Below are 19,557 nucleotides of genomic sequence, written 5' to 3'. Positions count from 1 at the left end.
AATGGACCAAAGACTGACTCATTGAGTTGTTGGAGTTTGTTTTGATATGTTCATAATTGACTATTTGAAAACAGAGAAGAATTGATATTTGTGAATTGACATTGCTTGTTGATGAAATGTGTATGTTTGTATAAAAAAAAGAAAACACATTATATATGAAGAAAAAAAAGGAAGATGTATTGCTGGGGTTCTGAGTGATGGTTTACGACACTCTTATGACACCTGTGGTATATGTGAGGCAATGGTGGAATAACATTAAAACTCAACTATGATCGATGGTGCTGGTTGTCCTTGCTCGCTGTAACTAACAAAGTAATACACAATCTTCTTCCATTTAAGAATGATGGAGGCCACAGTGTTCTTGGGGACCATCAATGCTGCAGAAATGTTTTGGTACGCTTCCCCAGATCTGTGCCTTGACACAATCCTGTCTCGGAGCTCTATGGACAATTCCTTCAACCTCGTGGCTTGGTTTTTGCTCTGACAAGTGTGGGACCTTATATAGACAGGTGTGTGCCTTTGCAAATCATGTCCAATCAATCGAATTTACCACAGGTGGAATCCAATCAAGTTGTAGAAGCATCTCAAGGATGATCAATGGAAACGGGATGCACCTGAGCTCAATTTTCAGTCTCATTGCAAAGGGTCTGAATATTTATGTAAATAAGGTATCGGTTTTCTCTTTGTCTGTTTTCTCTTTGTCATTATGGGGTATTGGGTGTAGATTGCTGAGGATTTTTAAAATGTATTTAATGACTTTTAGGATAAGGCTGTAAGGTAACAAAATGTGGAAAAAGTAAATGGGTCTGAATACTTCCCGAAGGCACTGTACTTGTGAAAATTGCACGAAAGCGATGGAAAAAAACAAATAGTATTGTGGTGCATGGCAAGTGTTTTTGTGAGCGGTCTTATATCAAGCCATTGTGTAGTGATTGCGTCCACAGAGGGTAAGACTATGCCTTCTCCACTGTTACTAATCCACGCTGTTCAGTCTGTTCAGCCTAATGTGAACTAGCAGTGTGATCATTATGCCCAGAGACATACGATATATCTCTCTATCTGTAGCTCTGATCAGACCCATGCATGGCCTGAGGACAGGAATATTGGTGGGTGTGTGTGTGCGCGACCGTCAGTCGGTCTGACTCACTACTGTCATATAGTGCAGCATGCGGCCGTCCATCCTCCCCTCATCGAACTGGGTCTTATACTGAGGCAGGCCAATGTCATCCAGCCACCCTGAGGAAGGAGACGAGAGAGGGGGAGAGAAGGCGAGAAAGAGAGTGAGATTGGCCAACCTGCCAGTCAATTTTGCCATCATAAATCAAACTTGCATTTTGAGAGCACTTGAATCAAATTTATACACTTGAATCAAATTTATAACTAGTGAATTGGATTACAATTCATACAAAACACCCACCATATAATTTAGACATCATGAGATGACATAAGGCATAGTAAAACCCCAGTATAAAACCTTGACCCCCATACTGGCAGTTCATCTACTCACTGGTCACCCAATTGTAGTCCAGTTTGCCCTTATTGTCATCCTCCTCAGAGCCCAGAGCCTGCAGGGCCAGTTGGAGCTTCTTCCTGTGCAGCGGGTGTTTGATGCCCAGCTCCTAAACACACACGCACGTGCAAATGCGCACACAGAGATAACAACCACCCAAAGTCAGTGTATTATACGCCACACCCCCAGGGCAGAACAGAGACACAGTTAGCCTGACAACAAGGATTACTTCCATCCATTTGATGAACTGCTTACAAAGTACAGTATGTTTGGCCAGAGTAGCTACAGAGTACAAAAAGAGGCAGGTTCAAAATAAAGTGCTGTGAATATTAAATAAATAAATAATGTAATCACTTTTTACCTGGTTTAAGTTGTTTACTCTAAATTCAGACTGGAGTATTCTTTTAATACTCAAACGCCCACAACTCATTCAAAACGTACCGCGACCCAAATTTGGGTTCTTACCCACCAGTTGAGAATCGCTGCCTTACAGGATTATTTGTCTGATTTTTAAGGTCCTTAAGTACGGTACAATAATACATAGCCTCTGGCTTTGACTTCATCAATAGGTGTTTTAAACCAGGGTTGCTTCAACCCTGAGCCTAATGGGGCAAAAATGCCTCATTGGGGATCAATTAAGCAATAAGGCCCGAGGAGATGTGGTATATGGCCAATATACCACGGCTAGGGGCTGTTCTTAAGCACAACACAACCCTTAGCCTGGGTATATTGGCCATATATCACAAACCCCAGAGGTGCTTTATTGCTATTATAAACTGGTTACCAATATAATTATAGCAGTAAAAATAAAAGTTGTCATACCCGTGGTATACCGTGTGCGTTTCTTTCACCTATAGATTATTCTGTTACCCAGTAAACAGCACCCTACCGACAAAAATCTCTAAAACGATGCCGAATGATAATTATTTTCCTGACACAGGTCAAAGACCCAAACAAGATTGGCTATATTCAAAGTAAAGGGAGCGTGATAAGATAATTGTATCGGAGTCCCTTTTTGACATGCCGGGGGGCAATTCTGACCTCTCGAAAGAACTGTTTCATTTATCCAAGCGCCAGACGAGAACGCATCTACATATAGTCACTCTTAGTGATTATGTGCGTCAAGGCATTATTCCACGGGGACTCAGGTGGCAAAAATAATCATATTTGGTACAGCGCACAGATGCTTTCTGTGAGTGCTGGTGTGCCATCCTGAACAAATGCTCGATTGATTTAATGACATTAATTGTTGACCAGTTGAAAAAGGATTTTAATGAAATGGATAACACGATTGAAGAGAAACGCACAGCTCTGCAAGGAGCTGTTAATGATGATGGCATATTCAATGAACCGATGAAAACTAACCAAGCGCTCCAGGACAAGTTGTCTACAGAAATAAAGGAACTTAAAATCAAGAAATTCAACCAACACAAAAAAGACAAGGCCGAGGACAAAGTCTACTTCTGGAGAAACCCTGATAAAAGGGGTCCTGCTCCTCCTCTCCATGACAAACGCAGGAGGGAAGCCGCTTCCTTCTATCCACCCCGTCTGACCAACGCTCTACAACCAGCGCCTCATCTGCTTCCAGTGACAGTTTATTATCCAACGAGAGACTGGGCCGACGGAAGGGCGGAGGTGGCCGCAGGCACCGATGAGATGCCGCACCCGACGGGGTAAGAAGAAACGACTACCAGAGGCAGAGGGGACCGTTCACACGGTCCCAGAACCCACGGGACTGAGTGTTTTTAATTTAACAAGCAAGATATTGAGCCCTGCCCATGTTTCCTTGCTTAATAAAGGGTTATCTTTTGTGCCTACAACTCAGTGCAACCATTTTGATGTTAAGGTAGACATGTTTACGTTTATTTTTTTTTGTTGAAACATCCGTTTTAAGGGAATACTTTAGCTCCCCTAATCGTGATATTTCTACTGAACATGTAGGTTGCTCACCTGCACATACTCCGACTCCTTTTAGAAGAGTTATTTTGTACCTCTAGCCAATCGCAATCACTCTATTGAGACATATTGTAGACTTGTTGAAAAAGATGTTGTTCATCTCCTTAAGAACAAACAGGAGTACTTATCTTTCCATAACTTACCTAAGGATGAAAAACAAGCTTTGCTTGATTTACAATCCGATACGTAAGTCCTTACCCGCCATGCTGATAAGGGTGGGTCGGTTGTACTCATGGATAGGACAGTTTATGTGGGTGTCATAGACAACACCTTTTACAAGAAACTCAGAAGTAACCCCACTGCCCAATTTCAGAACACCATCTTTACTGTCCTAGATGGGTATTTAAGTTCTGGTTAGATAACCAAAAAAAGAACATGACTTTTTGGCAATTCAACACCCTAAAATCGCCACTTTTTATACTTCCCGAAATTACACAAGAATGTTACAAAACCTCCAGGGCGCCCTATTGTAGCGGGCATTGATGCAATAACGGCCCCTCTGACTTTTGTTTACTTTTTTATTAGGCCACTCGCAGAACAGCTCCCCTCCCTTGTAAAGGACACCAGCAGTATGATCTCTATTATTGAATCTCTTGATCCTCTCCCTGATAATACTTTGTTAGTAACTTTTGATGTTGAGTTGTTATACACCAATATTCCCCACGAGGGCAGTATTGAAGCTGTGGAACATTTTCTTCTGCAACGTGACCCCAATTAACTACCTTCCAGTGCATGCATTATAACATTGGCTGAAATAGTACTCACACACAACTACTTCATGTTTCTAAATTATTTCTTTATTCAGACGAAGTGTACTGCTATGGGATCCACCATGGCTCCCAACTATGATAATTTGTGTGGGTTACATGGAGAAACAGTCTATTTTCCTCTCAAAAATGTTTTCTTGCCTAAGATCATTATTTGGAAAGGGTATATTGATGATATTTTTGTTCTATGGAGGGGTGACACAAAACAGCACCAGGCGTTCCATGCTTTTCTTAACTCCTGTTCTGAGCATCTGAGATTTACTATGCAATTTTATACACGTCAAATCAGTTTTCTTGATCTTCTGATCTTGTGTGAAAATAATGTTCTATACACTGATCTTTACAGGAAACCTACTGATCGTAACAGTTTGTTGAGGGCTGATAGTTGTCACCCACTTCCATTGAGAAACAGTTTGCCCGACAGCCAATTCTGTCAAATCAAAAGAATTTGTAAAAAACAATCAGATTTCGACAGACGCAAAGAAAATTCAAGGAGGGGGTACCAAAAATGGTCAGATTAATAATGCCATTGAGAAAATTCAAAACATGACCTTTTTCAAGGTCAGTCTCACAAAAATAAGCATTCTAACTACTCGCTATTCAAAGTGCTCTGAACAAGTTAAGAGAATCGTTCAAACATTGGCACATTCTAAGATCCGATGATAGTATTAGTAATGTGTTTTCAGACCTTCCCTTGGTCGTATTCTCGCGGGGCAGAAACCTCAGATCAATTGGTAAACTCTGATTTACCACCCCAAGATATCCCTGCACGTGTATTTGCACCCATACTGGATGGAAACTACAAGTGTAAAGGCTGTGCTCATTGCAATGGTACTTATAAATGTAGATCATTCAAACACCCCCAAACAGGGAAACAGATCCCAATCAAAGGTGTTATCACGTGCTCTAATAAGGCAGTTATTTATCTTATAACTTGTCCTTGTGGTAAAAATTGTGTGTGGTAAAAATTGTGTGGGTAAAACAAAGCACAAATTAAAAGTACGTATCTCGGAGCATCGTAGCACCATTAGGTGCAAAAACTCGACTTGCACAGTTGCGGCACACTTTTTGGAAGAAAACCACTCGATTTCGTCTCTACGTTATATTGGCATCGAACATGTCACCCTCCCTAGGAGAGGGGGTGACCTCGACAATTTATTGTTAAAACAAGAGGCTGCCTGGATCTTTAATTTAAAGATCCTTGCTCCCTTCGGTCTCGACTTTGATCTGAAGCCATTCTTGTGATTTTGCTATTGTAAATGTTTGTAGGCTTATGAAGCCAAATTGTATCTATGATCGTATGCTATCCATTTGTTTTTTGTATGCTATTTTAATATATGAGAATTAACCAATGATATCAGGCTACACCCGGCCATGATTAGACACTTGTGTGTGTCTTTTGACACTATATAAATGAGTCATCCCGCAGTGTTTGTCATTATACCCTGATGAAGACAGCTTGTCTGTCGAAACATTGGACATAACATTTTTTGCATCTGAGCTCCTAGGGTGTGCGGCTCTCCTTTATTTTTTTAAGTGTTCCACTCCGCTAGCCAGCACCTTGCCTAAATAGGTGTGCGTTTCTTTCGCCTCTAGATTATACGGTCTGATATACCACGGCTGTCAGCCAATCAGCATTCAGCGATCGAACCACCCAGTTTATAATAACATATGGCTGTACTGCGGTGTACAGGTGTTTTTTCGTTCCATTTAACCTTTATTCATACAGGTTAGTCTTATTGAGATACAATCTCTCCTGCTCAGTACTCACCCTCTCTAGATCCTGCTGTGAGGCCTGCAGCAGAGTCTGTCCAGAAGAGATCCACACGTGGGCCATGTTCAGGTAGAGCCCCAGTCCCTGCTCCTGCAGCCAGTCACACACCTGCTCCTTGGACCAGCGGGCAAACGGGGTGTCCAAGTCACTACAAGCGAGAAAATTACAGTAGGACACACTGGCTTATATTTCTGAATGACTTGACCATTGTAGTGCGCAACATCCAACTAGTTTAAATTTAACTTCCTTATCATCATTATTCTAGGGGAGTGCACTGTGCACACTAACTTGTTGTTTCTCATTAATTCAAGGTGACTGCACATGCACACTAACGTGTTGGGTGATTGGTGAAGGTCACGGGACCATCCCAGTCTGGGTCCTGCTGTGGCCCGGACTCCGCCTCTCTTGAACTCGACCGGCTCTGATAGGTTGTCATCCAGGTTGAACGTGGTGGACTGACTTCTCCTCAGCCTTAAAAAAAATATATATATATAAATGAAGTCTGGTCATGGTTGAAAGTTGTGCACTTATGGTGGAGTAACACTGCAGAAAGCTATTTTTTAATAAAACAATACATCTCCAAAACATGTTTCTGTTACATACAGTTGAAGTCGGAAGTTTACATACACTTAGGTTGGAGTCATTAAAACTCGTTTTTCAATCACTCCACAAATTTCTTGTTAACAAACTATAGTTTTGGCAAGTCGGTTAGGACATCTACTTGTGCATGACACGTAATTCTTCCAACAATTGTTTACAGACAGATTATTTCACTTATAATTCACTGTATCACAATTCCAGTGGGTCAGAAGTTTACATACACTAAGTTGACTGTGCCTTTAAACAGCTTGGAAAATTCCAGAAAATGATGTCATGGCTTTAGAAGCTGGTAAAATGTCTTAAGGACAACAAAGTCAAGGTATTGGGAGTGGCTATCACAAAGCCCTGACCTTAATCCTATAGAAAATTTGTGGGCAGAACTGAAAAAGCATGTGCGAGCAAGGAGGCCTACAAACCGGACTCAGTTACACCAGCTCTGTCAGGAGGAATGGGCCAAAATTCACCCAATTTATTGTGGGAAGCTTGTGGAAGGCTACCCGAAACGTTTGACCCAAGTTAAACAATTTAAAGGCAATGCTACCAAATACTAATTGAGTGTATGTAAACTACTGACCCACTGGGAATGTGATGAAAGAAATAAAAGCTGAAATAAATAATTTCTCTCTACTATTATTCTGACATTTCACATCTTAAAATAAAGTGGTGATCCTAACTGACCTAACTTTTATAGGATTAAATGTCAGGAATTGTGAAAAACTGAGTTTAAAAGTATTTGGCTAAGGTGTATGTAAACTTCTGACTTCAACTGTATATTGCAAGCAAAATCAGATTAAGATGAATTGTTTTGTTTTGTTTTCTGTTTTGGAACAGAAAACGAAAACAAGCATTTTGTATTGGACAAGTTCAAGTAATCACTCCCTTTCAGTTAGTTTCCTTCCGTTTGGTGCCTCATAAATATGACCCACGCATCCCAAAGATGTTTAGGCCAGTGTCATCAAGAGTTCTGTACCAATCATCTTTAACACTCACTTTCCAAAGAGTGCCTTGATTCCCCTGGACTTCTTCTTGCCCTCGGGAGAGGTAGTGGAGGTCACACTGGTCAGTGTGTTGGTGCTGTCGCTGATGGCTGACCTCTGGGGTAGCCCGGCCAGGTCCAGATGGTCAGTGCCCCCCTCTCGCACGGTCTCAGCTGTACAAACAAGGCATCAGCACCGCCATGCTACCATGCTGACTGAGGTGACAGCCATGGGGTGTGTCCAAAATTGCACCCTATTTCCTATGTAGTGCATTACATTTGTCCAGGGCTCTGGTTAGTAGTACATCGTATAGGGAATAGGGTGCCATTTCAGACAAAACCATGCACAGATATCTGCTTCCCAGGGTCAGAGGCTGGGGCAACTCCCAGACAGCGAGATCATGGGGATGGCATCAACACTAATACCCTGACAGTCTGGTTTGTTATAACCCGCTAATTAAAAATGTTCTAAATCCCCATAAAAATCTGTCTGTTTAAGCTAGAGATCTATTCTTTGCATGGGCTACCCGATGTCGGCCTTCCGCAACTGCGGTGGAAAGTGGCAGAGATACAGCGCTGTTTGTCAGACCAGGAGACATCTCACATAAACATCTGTAGCGTCCGATAGGGCTGTGACAGTTACAGAATTTTAAGTAACAGTTACTTGTCCACGGTCACTGGTATAACAGTTCAAATAGCAAAATTAAGGCACTCTGGTTTCTCCAAAAGAATCGATTCCTCGACTCCTTGCCCGTTGACTCCCATGTCTGTCTACCTGGTGGCCGACATGCCTACCCATACCTGGCTGTGCCTCTCCCATCGCTCTCTCTTTGCTGTGAAAGATGCAAGAGTTTATGTTCTCGAAGTAGACTAGGGCAAATAGTTTCCTCTGTTGCAAAAATACTGAATCTTAGGAGTCGATTCCTAGCGGAGAAATGCGAGTCGACGGGCAAGGAATCGATTACTATGGAGTCAACTCCCAATCACTATCACGCAGTTGCAGAAGTGCAGCTCATCAAGAATGACATTTGGTATTTAATTTCAGCAGAGATGATGGCTTTTAGCATCATTTTTGTATCTTTGTAAACTGGATAAAATGTATAGCCAGAGAAGTATGCATACTAGGCTACAGATACAGATCATGCAAACGTTACAGCATCAAAGGGAGCATGTTGAAGGGAGGGAGGATATGGAGACAAGGATTAAAAACTATTGTTTATAATAGTCATTCATTTACACTAGTGCTATTGGGTATATTGGATATACTTCTAAAATTCTGAACGGTTTGGTCTGCATTCTATGGGAAGATGAGGCTCTCACGAACATGACGGTGTTCTCCGTTTTGTTCTACGACCCCCACGGGACTCGTCTGAAGGTAACCCGCTACCGGTTAAAAACAATTAATGGAAGTAGGGATGCACGATATATCAGTGAACATATCGGAATCGGACGATATTAGCTAAAAATGCCAACATCGGTAACGGCCCGATGTCTAGTTTAACTTCTCATGGCTGCAGGGGCAGTATTGAGTAGCTTGGATGAAAGGTGCCCAGAGTAAATGGCCTGCTCCTCAGTCCCAGTTACTAATATATGCATATTATTATTAATATTGGATAGAAAACACTCTGAAGTTTCTAAAACTGTTTGAATTATGTCTGTGAGTATAACAGAACTCATATGGCAGGCAAAAACCTGAGAAAAAAATCCAAACAGGAAGTGGAAATTCTGAGGCTGGTCGATGTTAAACTCATCGTCTATTCAATTCCCTGTAATATATGGATCTGTTTGCACTTCCTACGCCTTCCACTAGATGTCAACAGTCGGTAGAACGTTGAATGAAGTGTATACTCTGTTGTGGGGCCGGATGAGAGGGGAATAAGTCAGTGGTCTGGCAGATTGCCAGTTCCTGGTCATGCGCTTTCCTTATGATATCGCCTTGCGTTCCATTTCTCCTACAGACATGAAGGAATGCTCCGGTTGGAACGTTATTGGATATATATGATAACAACATCCTGAAGATTGATTATCTACTTAGTTTGACCAGTTTATTCGACTTGTAATATAACTTTTTGAAGTTTTTGTCCGACGTTTGCCTGCATCTGCGCGAGCGTTTGGACACGTGTACTACACATGCAAGCAAAAGTAGCTACTTGGACATAAGAAATGGACATTATCGAACAAATCAACGATTTATTGTGGAACTAGGATTCCTGAGAGTGCATTCTGATAAATATCATCAAAGGGAATATTTATCATGTAATTTCTGGTTTCTGTTGACTCCAACATGGCGGCTAATTTGGCTATTGTTCTGAGCGCCGTCTCAGATTATTGCATGGTTTGCTTTTTCAGTAAAGTTTTTTTGAAATCTGACACAGCGGTTGCATTAAGGAGAGGTATATCTATAATTCCATGTGTATAACTTGTATTATCATCTACATTTATGATGAGTATTTCTGTTGAAACAATGTGGCTATGCAAAATCACTTGATGTTTTTGGAACTAGTGAATGTAACGCGCCAATGTAAACTCCGATTTTTTTATATAAATATGAACTTTATCAAACAAAACATGCATGTATTGTGTAACATGAAGTCCTATGAGTGTCATCTGATGAAGATCATCAAAGGTTAGTCATTAATTTTAGCTATATTTCTGCTTTTTGTGAATGCTATCTTTCGCTGGAAAAATGGCTGTGCTTATTGTGGTTTGGTGTGACCTAAAATAATCGTTTGTAGTGCTTTCGCTGAAAAGCATATTTGAAATAGGACACATTGGTGGGATTAACAACAAGATTACCTTTAAAATGGTATAAGAAACATGTATGTCTGAGGAATTTTAATTATGAGATTTCTGTTGTTTTGAATTTGGCGCCCTGCACTTTCACTGGCTGTTGTCATATCATCCCGTCACCGGGATTGCAGCCATAAGAAGTGCAAAACCGATTTCAAAGCTGATGTGCACACCTATATACAGTGGGGAGAACAAGTATTTGATACACTGCCGATTTTGCAGGTTTTCCTACTTACAAAGCATGTAGAGGTCTGTAATTTTTATCATAGGTACACTTCAACTGTGAGAGACGGAATCTAAAACAAAAATCCAGAAAATTACATTGTATGATTTTTAAGTAATTAATTTGCATTTTATTGCATGACATAAGTATTTGATCACCTACCAACCAGTAAGAATTCCGGCTCTCACAGACCTGTTAGGTTTTCTTTAAGAAGCCCTCCTGTTCTCCACTCATTACCTGTATTAACTGCACCTGTTTGAACTCGTTACCTGTATAAAAGACACCTGTCCACACACTCAATCAAACAGACTCCAACCTCTCCACAATGGCCAAGACCAGAGAGCTGTGTAAGGACATCAGGGATAAAATTGTAGACCTGCACAAGGCTGGGATGGGCTACAGGACAATAGGCAAGCAGCTTGGTGAGAAGGCAACAACTGTTGGCGCAATTATTAGAAAATGGAAGAAGTTCAAGATGACGGTCAATCACCCTCGGTCTGGGGCTCCATGCAAGATCTCACCTCGTGGGGCATCAATGATCATGAGGAAGGTGAGGGATCAGCCCAGAACTACACGGCAGGACCTGGTCAATGACCTGAAGAGAGCTGGGACCACAGTCTCAAAGAAAACCATTAGTAACACACTACGCCGTCATGGATTAAAATCCTGCAGCGCACGCAAGGTGCCCCTGCTCAAGCCAGCGCATGTCCAGGCCCATCTGAAGTTTGCCAATGACCATCTGGATGATCCAGAGGAGGGATGGGAGAAGGTCATGTGGTCTGATGAGACAAAAATAGAGCTTTTTGGTCTAAACTCCACTCGCCATGTTTGGAGGAAGAAGAAGGATGAGTACAACCCCAAGAACACCATCCCAACCGTGAAGCATGGAGGTGGAAACATCATTTTTTGGGGATGCTTTTCTGCAAAGGGGACAGGATGACTGCACCGTATTGAGGGGAGGATGGATGGGGCCATGTATCACGAGATCTTGGCCAACAACCTCCTTCCCTCAGTAAGAGCATTGAAGATGGGTCGTGGCTGGGTCTTCCAGCATGACAACGACCTGAAAGACACAGCCAGGGCAACTAAGGAGTGACTCCGTAAGAAGCATCTCAAGGTCCTGGAGTGGCCTAGCCAGTCTCCAGACCTGAACCCAATAGAAAATCTTTGGAGGGAGCTGAAAGTCCGTATTGCCCAGCGACAGCCCCGAAACCTGAAGGATCTGGAGAAGGTCTGTATGGAGGAGTGGGCCAAAATCCCTGCTGCAGTGTGTGCAAACCTGGTCAAGAACTACAGGAAACGTACAGTGGGGAGAACAAGTATTTGATACACTGCCGATTTTGCAGATTTTCCTACTTACAAAGCATGTAGAGGTCTGTAATTTTTATCATCGGTACACTTCAACTGTGAGAGACGGAATCTAAAACAAAAATCCAGAAAATCACATTGTATGATTTTTAAGTAATTCATTTGCATTTTATTGAATGACATAAGTATTTGATACATCAGAAAAGCAGAACTTAATATTTGGTAATATACGTAGGTACATGACGTAATGACGCCACAAAAAATGTTGTGCTACACGTGCAACACAGCATTCCTAACCTAGCCCACAATGTCTGCTGTATGGACTGAGCAGTCAACAAGTCGAGCAGTCATTTGAAAGAGTAAGAACATTTCAGCGAGACAACTCAAAGGCGAAATCCATTAACACCAAGATAATGGAATTCATTGCCCTTGACAATGAACCGTTCTCTGTCGTGGGTGATATTAGCTTTCACCGACTGGTCGAGCACCGGTACACACTACCAAGTGAAGTGCACTATTTTTCAGATGTTGCCCTACCGGAGTTACACAGTTATAGCGTCACTGGTATTAGCTTCACGACATACTATGCAACGCCGTTTGGGTCTTTGCGTGTCAAATTTGACATTTGACATGTCAAATAACACAGTTCTGTTATAGAATGTTGTGTGTTCTGAATTTTCCCGTGCCAAGCGCCACCACTATCAGTAGCACTGTCAAAGCTGTACAAAAAAAGTCTACAAACAAGCAAACACCGGCACGAACGATGTGTTCACAAATCAAAATGTATTTGTCACATGGTTGGCAGATGTTAATGGGAGTGTAGCGAAATGCTTGTGCTTCTAGTTCCGACAGTGTAGTAATATCTAACAAGTAATCTAACAATTATCCAACAACTAACTAATACACACAAATCTAAAGGGGTGAATGAGAATAGCTGTGATAGCTGTGATACAGCCTGATAGGATGCTCTCGATTGTTTGTCAGGGTTTTGGGTGACAAGCCACATTTCTTCAGACTCCTGAGGTTGAAGAGGCGCTGTTGCGCCTTCTTGACCAGACTGTCTGTGTGAGTGGACCATTTCAGTTTGTCTGTGATGTGTACGCCGAGGAACTTAAAACTTTCCACCTTCTCCACTGCTGTCGGTTGGTAATAAAGCATTATTTGTTTGACCACAACTTCTGGGGTAGCTAGCTTTAGCTTGGTACCTAGCTAGCAACAATACAACCAGCCTGAAAACAATGACCAGTAGAAACTGCAATCATTTTCATTATTCTTAGCAATGATTTAGGAATAGTTCATGAAAATAGTTCATGACAATAAATAGCTAGACAGCTACTTAACCCTGTTGCCAGAAGCTAACGTTATAAGCAGCCAGCTAGCTTCATCTGGCTAGTGAGGCTTCGACTGGACCAGGTTGTGTTGTGAAAATAGCCACAATAAGGATTAGGCACAATAGCGTAATTTGCGGTTTGCCTTTAAAATAAAAGTACCTCTTTGAAAGTGATGCAGAAGGTTATAATTGGTGGAATCGTGCCATATTTAGACTAGATAATGTTAAACAAGGTTGGAATGTGAAGCAATGAAATGGGGCAACTCAGTGACACCCACAGACACAACTGTGAAGAATTTACGCAAATATTAGCACTGTAGCTCTTATTGTGACTGTGTGAAAACACCTCCACAGTCAGCCTATTGTGTGTATTGACATTCATATTGTACAGTACAGCTTTACCTAAGGATTGGGGATCAATGAAATGGGGTATCAGTCTACTCAATACCCAAGATATCTTTTCCCAACGAGTTATCAGACTACAAAACATCCACGCAGTATTGTTTTTCCTTGGGAATAGTGTTCAATACACATAGGTTGAAAATAAATGTGGCTCAATTCACAGCTGTTTCAGGGGACCTTAAACTAGGCAAGTCAGTTAGGTACAAATTCTTATTTACAATGATGGCCTACCCCGGCCAAAACAGGAAGACGCTGGGCCAATTGTGCATCGCCCTATGGGCCTCCCAATCACGGCCGGTGATACAGCCTGGATTCGAACCAGGGACTGTAGTGACGCCTCTTGCACTGAGATGCAGTACCTTAGACCGCTGCATCCATGTGTGTGAGTTAACTATTTAACTGTACGAGAATGCTTAAAAGGCTGAAAAAAAAAAAATTGGGGCAAGGAAAATATCAGTATCGACCAAAAATGTCATATTGGTGCATCACTAAATGGAAGTATGGAAGTCGTTGTGTCCCCACCCCATCTAGCATTCTTATATCTCCTAGATATAGGATAGACACTCTAAAACCTTATTCCTTGTGATTTATTTTGTGCCATTTATGAATGTTATTCAATGTGTTTCTTTGGGCTACAGCAGTAAAGGCCAAATTCAATCTAAAATTCTAAATCAAGTTGCTAAATGATCTACGGCATAACCATCTTAAAACAATTCCATATGTTAGGTTAGTAGAACCCCCCTTAATGCATGCAATGGAGTGGAGACTATAAAAGCCCTAAAGAAAACTTTAGTTGTAGGCCTCACATAATTCAAAGACTAGTTATGCACTGGTGTAAAGACAAAACAGGACTGAAATGCATACAATTCCCATTTCATTATTAGACTTAAACAGAGGATAATTCGTGCACACATTCCTAAATGAGACTCACCTCAATGAGCGTGTACATGGGAGAGTGAGGTGGTCTAACTTAAGAAACAACAACAGTCAGGATCTGACCGTGGTTAGTGCGTTTAAGGAAAAGGCTATATGAATATCGGCAGTTCAATTCCTATCGGGTGGCATCATTGCAGATGACATCATCTGGTAATAAGACCCAGATATGGTTTGGTGCGAGGGGAGTTTGAACAGAAATAGAAAAGAGCACATATACATGCAGAGTTTGCAGATGTACATAACTAACATACAAAACACTGTCTCTCAGCTTTCATGCTATCCAGCACTGGTGCTCATAAAAAGCAGTTTGGCGAGGAACAACCGCTGGTAACATGGGTATGGTTGTATACAAGGAAGTCTAGTGTAGCTACTGTAGAATTATATACTAAACGGACACCCACAATAGGAGCCACGACAGGGCCTTGCCATGGGTGCATGGTGGCCTGAGAGTAACCTCTATTCAAATGTCTAGAGTGGAAATTCAAACCTTCTCTATGCATGAACTCCCAAGTTATATCAACATGAGCATGTTTCATTAAGTCTTGGAATAAAAAGGTCACCACCAATATTTTTAAGACTTGGGTGAATCATGAGTTCTGAAATTGAATTACAAAGAATAGAAATTCCTACCCTTACTTTCTACCAACATGTCTACCAATACGTCTTGGAATATAGAAGTCACCCTCTACTCATATTCCATATAAAGTGGGCACCCAAGAGAGTTCAAAACCTACAATACATTTCTAAGTGTTGGGAGAAATGTCATTACAAAGGACACTTCAGCTTACACAAGTTTGTGAGTTAGGTGAAAGTAAAAAGTCAACAGTTGGTTGAGTGGGTTTGGGAAGGAAGGGGGTTATGAGTTCAGGGGTCATATCCAGTACTGGTCATTCCTCCAGAGAGGCCATACTGCAGCCCGCCTTGCCCTGAAGACATAATGGCTCCATTATTCTGTACCTAGCATAGGGGCACTTGCAATCCAGCTGCGGTCTTCACAATGCGTTACACAAAGCACAAAGAGGCCAAAGGTTACCGAAGGGGAAAAACAACAGGGGATATTCATAGTATGATGGTAGGGGCAGGAGGCAGATAACACATACATACAAAGCACACACACTAGGCTACATTTTCATATTCAGACAGGGAGAACAGTTTGTATGTATTTTAACTATGGGTGTGGTTTAGGGAACATAAAAATCTAAAAAGCTACATCGAAAAACTAAGCTCTTTGGAAAGAACCGCTCAGTCTTCAGAATAAAACAAAGACTGTGCAGAGCCGGTGTGGTACCACTCCCCTGCATGTCAGATATGACTCCCTGTGTAAACCCTTTCCATTGTTTCTCCTCTAACCCTATAATTTCCTTACTGTCTGAATTAAGTGTCAGAAACACATGGGGTTTGAATTTTTTGACACCCTTGATAAAGATGAGAAATGGTTTTAAAATAAATAATTAAAAATACTAGGCTATATTCTATGCTCCAAAAAATGTGGATATATTATTATTTTATACTAATACAATTGCTCAGAGAAAGACACTTTGTTGTATATACACTGCACATATAATTAAAAGCAAAGAATAACACAAAGAATAACACAGACTACAATCTTACTAATCATGTCATTAACAGTTCAAGTCAAAAGAGCACAAAAGAAGCAAAATAACTGTCAAACACCATTGAGTAGCAGGGTTATAATCTGGGCCCTTATTAAAAAACACATCTCAGAGTAAGACTGCTGCTCTAGGATCGGTTTTGCCATGAAGTTCATAATGAACAAAGTTATATGGACAGGGAGGACTTGATCCTAGATCAGCACTCCTACTCTAAGTTGCTTTGTGAATATGGGACCTGTCCCCACAAAGCTTCCACCTGAGACCCACAGCCCAATCACGCACACTAGGCCATCCATCCACCTTATCTTACCCAGGTTAGGGGCGCTGGCTGTCCTCTTGCCCCCCTTGATCTTGAAGAAGCCTCGGCCAAAGGATGAGCGAGCCTTCTTGGTACCGAAGCTGTCGTCCTCTGAGCGAGATGAAGAGGGAGACTTGGGCGGGCGCTCGCTGATCTTACTGATTTCCTCCACCGCCTTATTCTGAACAGTAGCAAAATACAGAGTTGACACGTCAATTTGACATTTTAGTGATTTAGCGGACGCTCTTATCCAGAGTGACTTACAATCAGCGCATTCAACTAAGGCACAGTAGGTAAAAATAAACATAGCACAGTCATTGCAAGTAAAAACCTCCTTCAAAAAAGCCGTTATCTGCAAAATCAGTTCACACAATGCCAGAAGCATGTCATTTCACACACATGTAGTAATAAATAAAACAATCTTTAAGAAATTGCATTTGAAAATAAATGACAGTGTAGAGTTGGCTTTAAGTGTAAAGGATTGATCAATTTCAAATCAATATGATAAAAGGCAATCAAACGCATGCAATGAAACCAAGGTGAAACTCACTCACTCACTTTACTGAGGATGCTAACCTCATAAGGAATAGGTTATCAGCCTTTCAACAAGACGGATGTGGCCAAAGAGGAAAACAATTTAAAGAATGATAAAGAGAGGATAAGCAAAAAATAAAGTGTGTGACCCCGAAATATGGAAAGAAGACTGTTGAGAACAGACTCACCTCTGTTGGCTTTTCGTCAATCACCAATGTAATCTGTCACAGGTATGATGACATGGGATGGAGTGTTAATGATGAAATTCAACGATCAAATCAAATCATGATAATGATGAATTTAGAACTGAGAGATTCCCTTCAAGGGAATTCAGAAATATCTTTACCTTTTCACTGTTGCTGACATACAAGTTTTCCTGACTCGCTGACTTTGGGACATGCAGGGACCTGAAATGACAAAGCTCATCACAGTGAACACTACAAGACTTTGATCTAGTCAATGTGCCAAAGTGAACGTGGTGCGGTCTTAGTGCGGTACTGAACCGCTGGCCTTCGGCAGGAAGACAATCTGCCAGACAGCGGAAGCTTTAAGCAAAAGGATAATGACACGTGGCTTCACACCATGGGCATACTCACTGTGGAGTATCACATGATAGGGGGGCCTCCTGTGACACTTCCTGATCCCCTGCCTCGCTGCAGAGTGTTGGGACGCTAACACCATGCTAACACAGACAAGTTGTGAGCTGCCTGCTACACGCTATGCTGTACACTGTCAAACCTGGGTGTGGAGGCTATCGATATTTGTCGTAGGAAGCCTTAGTTGTCAGTCAAGCGGATTTACACACCCTTATGGGACACCTTGGACCTCGTGGTGTCCAAATGTCATGAATTATGCCCCATTTACAACGCTAAGGCAAGATGAGGCGTGATATCTTGCCTAGGTGTTGACCTTTTCCATAGCCGGGTCTCATTAGAGGAACTAGGTCTACACACCATTCAAGACATCTCTCTTTCCTAGTCAGCTCACTCTGCTCAGGGGCAAACTAAGGTACATAGGTACTTTGTTCATCTAATGTTCAAACTAAGGTACTTTGTTCATCAACAGGTGTGCACACAGTAGCAAAACATTTTGCAATGTAAACAAGAGTGTCTATTAGGGAAATTCAGGTAGGTCCGTTCCCGCTTTGTCCCGTTTGGTTCCTAGTAAAAAGAACAGCACTGGACAGACACCCAAAGCCAAACACTAATGTTGTTCTTGAAGAAAGGCAGATGTTGTTCTGGAAGAAATGTGGAAATTGTCCCACAGGTTTAGCTGAAGCCCGTTACAAAGATTATAGATAAGCATCTAGTTCAGCTCACCTCTCAGGTTCAGCTTGGTCAAGCTCTGGCACGCTCTGTAGAGCGCAGGCTGACTGGACTGTAGGGCTGGTTGTTGGCGAAGGCACTTCAGTAGCTCCATAGTGCGTCTCCAGCTATGCATTGAGGCAGAGGACCAAAACGGGAAAAAACATTTAGTAAAATACAACCGCCATCAAAGTCAGATGTTACTTTTCTCTGTTGTGTCAAGGTGTTTTCACGATTTAGTAGACTAAGGGTAACGAGCAGTCAAGACAATGGTGTTGTCATTATTCAAAAAGACAAGTGTCACTGCAAAGTTACATTTAATGTTATCAGACTAATTTGACAAAGTGACAGCGACTCAACACCTCGTTCAGAAGTGTGAAATCTAAGGACAGCATGTGTCATCATTGACTGTTTGATTGGTTGGAGGACATCAAGGCTTTTTGAAAAGGTCTAATGAGGGTGACAGATTAATTCATAGAAATATAATCTGTTCCGTGATCCGAGGGCCTTAGCCTGTTTAGCCAATCTATAAATCATCACATAATCCTGTACCTCGTCTGGGCTCTTCCCTGCTACTTCCTCGACTCCAGCTAGCGCGTGCCTCTCCGACTCCAGGGCAACCGGGGTGGTTGTCGTTGACATCACAGAGAGGGAGTTGTCGCTGTTACTCTCATCACTCTCACCATCTTTGGTTTTGTCTGGATTGGAAGATTAGTTATTTTTAGCAGTCAGATTTGTATGTAGCCTAGAGAGAGAGAGTCCAGAGTTGTCCATTCTATTGGAGCCCAATGCCAGAAATGTGAAGCTTTGAAGTTTAAAGATTGACTTCAAGAACACTTCTATCAGCTCTTACAAATCACTTCTGTATCACTACTTAAACTGCATCTGACAAGTCATTCACAAGGTCAGCATCGTACTAAACCGGCTTTGATGCTCGTCGGATGTGGCAGGGCTTGCAAACCATTACAGACTACAAGGGGAAGCACAGCCGAGAGCTGCCCAGTGACACGAGCCTACCAGACAAGCTAAACTACTTCAATGCTCACTTTGAAGCAAACACTGAAACATGCATGAGAGCACCAGCTATTCCGGACGACTGTGTGATCACGCTCTCCACAGCCGATGTGAGTAAGACCTTTAAACAGGTCAACATTCACAAGGCCACAGGGCCAGATGGATCACCAGGACGTGTACTCTGAGCATGCACTGACGAACTGGCAAGTGTCTTCACTGACA

At 41.9% G+C, this 19,557-nt stretch overlaps 1 protein-coding gene across 5 annotated transcripts in view; it reads right to left on the bottom strand.

Moving 5' to 3' along the window:
• Nucleotides 1–19,557, bottom strand: part of LOC139540171 (liprin-beta-1-like) — an 87,978-nt gene that overhangs the window by 17,553 nt on the left and 50,868 nt on the right. For all 5 annotated transcript variants that reach the window (XM_071343769.1, XM_071343768.1, XM_071343770.1 and 2 more), the window contains 10 exons: nt 18,874–19,019; nt 18,337–18,449; nt 17,364–17,424; nt 17,206–17,238; nt 16,496–16,664; nt 7,598–7,757; nt 6,341–6,478; nt 6,005–6,155; nt 1,508–1,619; nt 1,148–1,236 (listed from right to left, as the gene is read on the bottom strand). In XM_071343769.1, the coding sequence (XP_071199870.1) occupies nt 1,148–1,236; nt 1,508–1,619; nt 6,005–6,155; nt 6,341–6,478; nt 7,598–7,757; nt 16,496–16,664; nt 17,206–17,238; nt 17,364–17,424; nt 18,337–18,449; nt 18,874–19,019 (1,172 nt within the window). The remainder of the gene's footprint in view (nt 1–1,147; nt 1,237–1,507; nt 1,620–6,004; nt 6,156–6,340; nt 6,479–7,597; nt 7,758–16,495; nt 16,665–17,205; nt 17,239–17,363; nt 17,425–18,336; nt 18,450–18,873; nt 19,020–19,557) is intronic.

The sequence above is a fragment of the Salvelinus alpinus genome, chromosome 15 (genome assembly GCF_045679555.1).
Source record: "Salvelinus alpinus chromosome 15, SLU_Salpinus.1, whole genome shotgun sequence".
Taxonomy (NCBI): domain Eukaryota; kingdom Metazoa; phylum Chordata; class Actinopteri; order Salmoniformes; family Salmonidae; genus Salvelinus; species Salvelinus alpinus.
The sequence above is the reverse complement of the archived record's forward strand: the minus strand, read 5'-3'. Positions and strand labels throughout refer to the sequence as shown.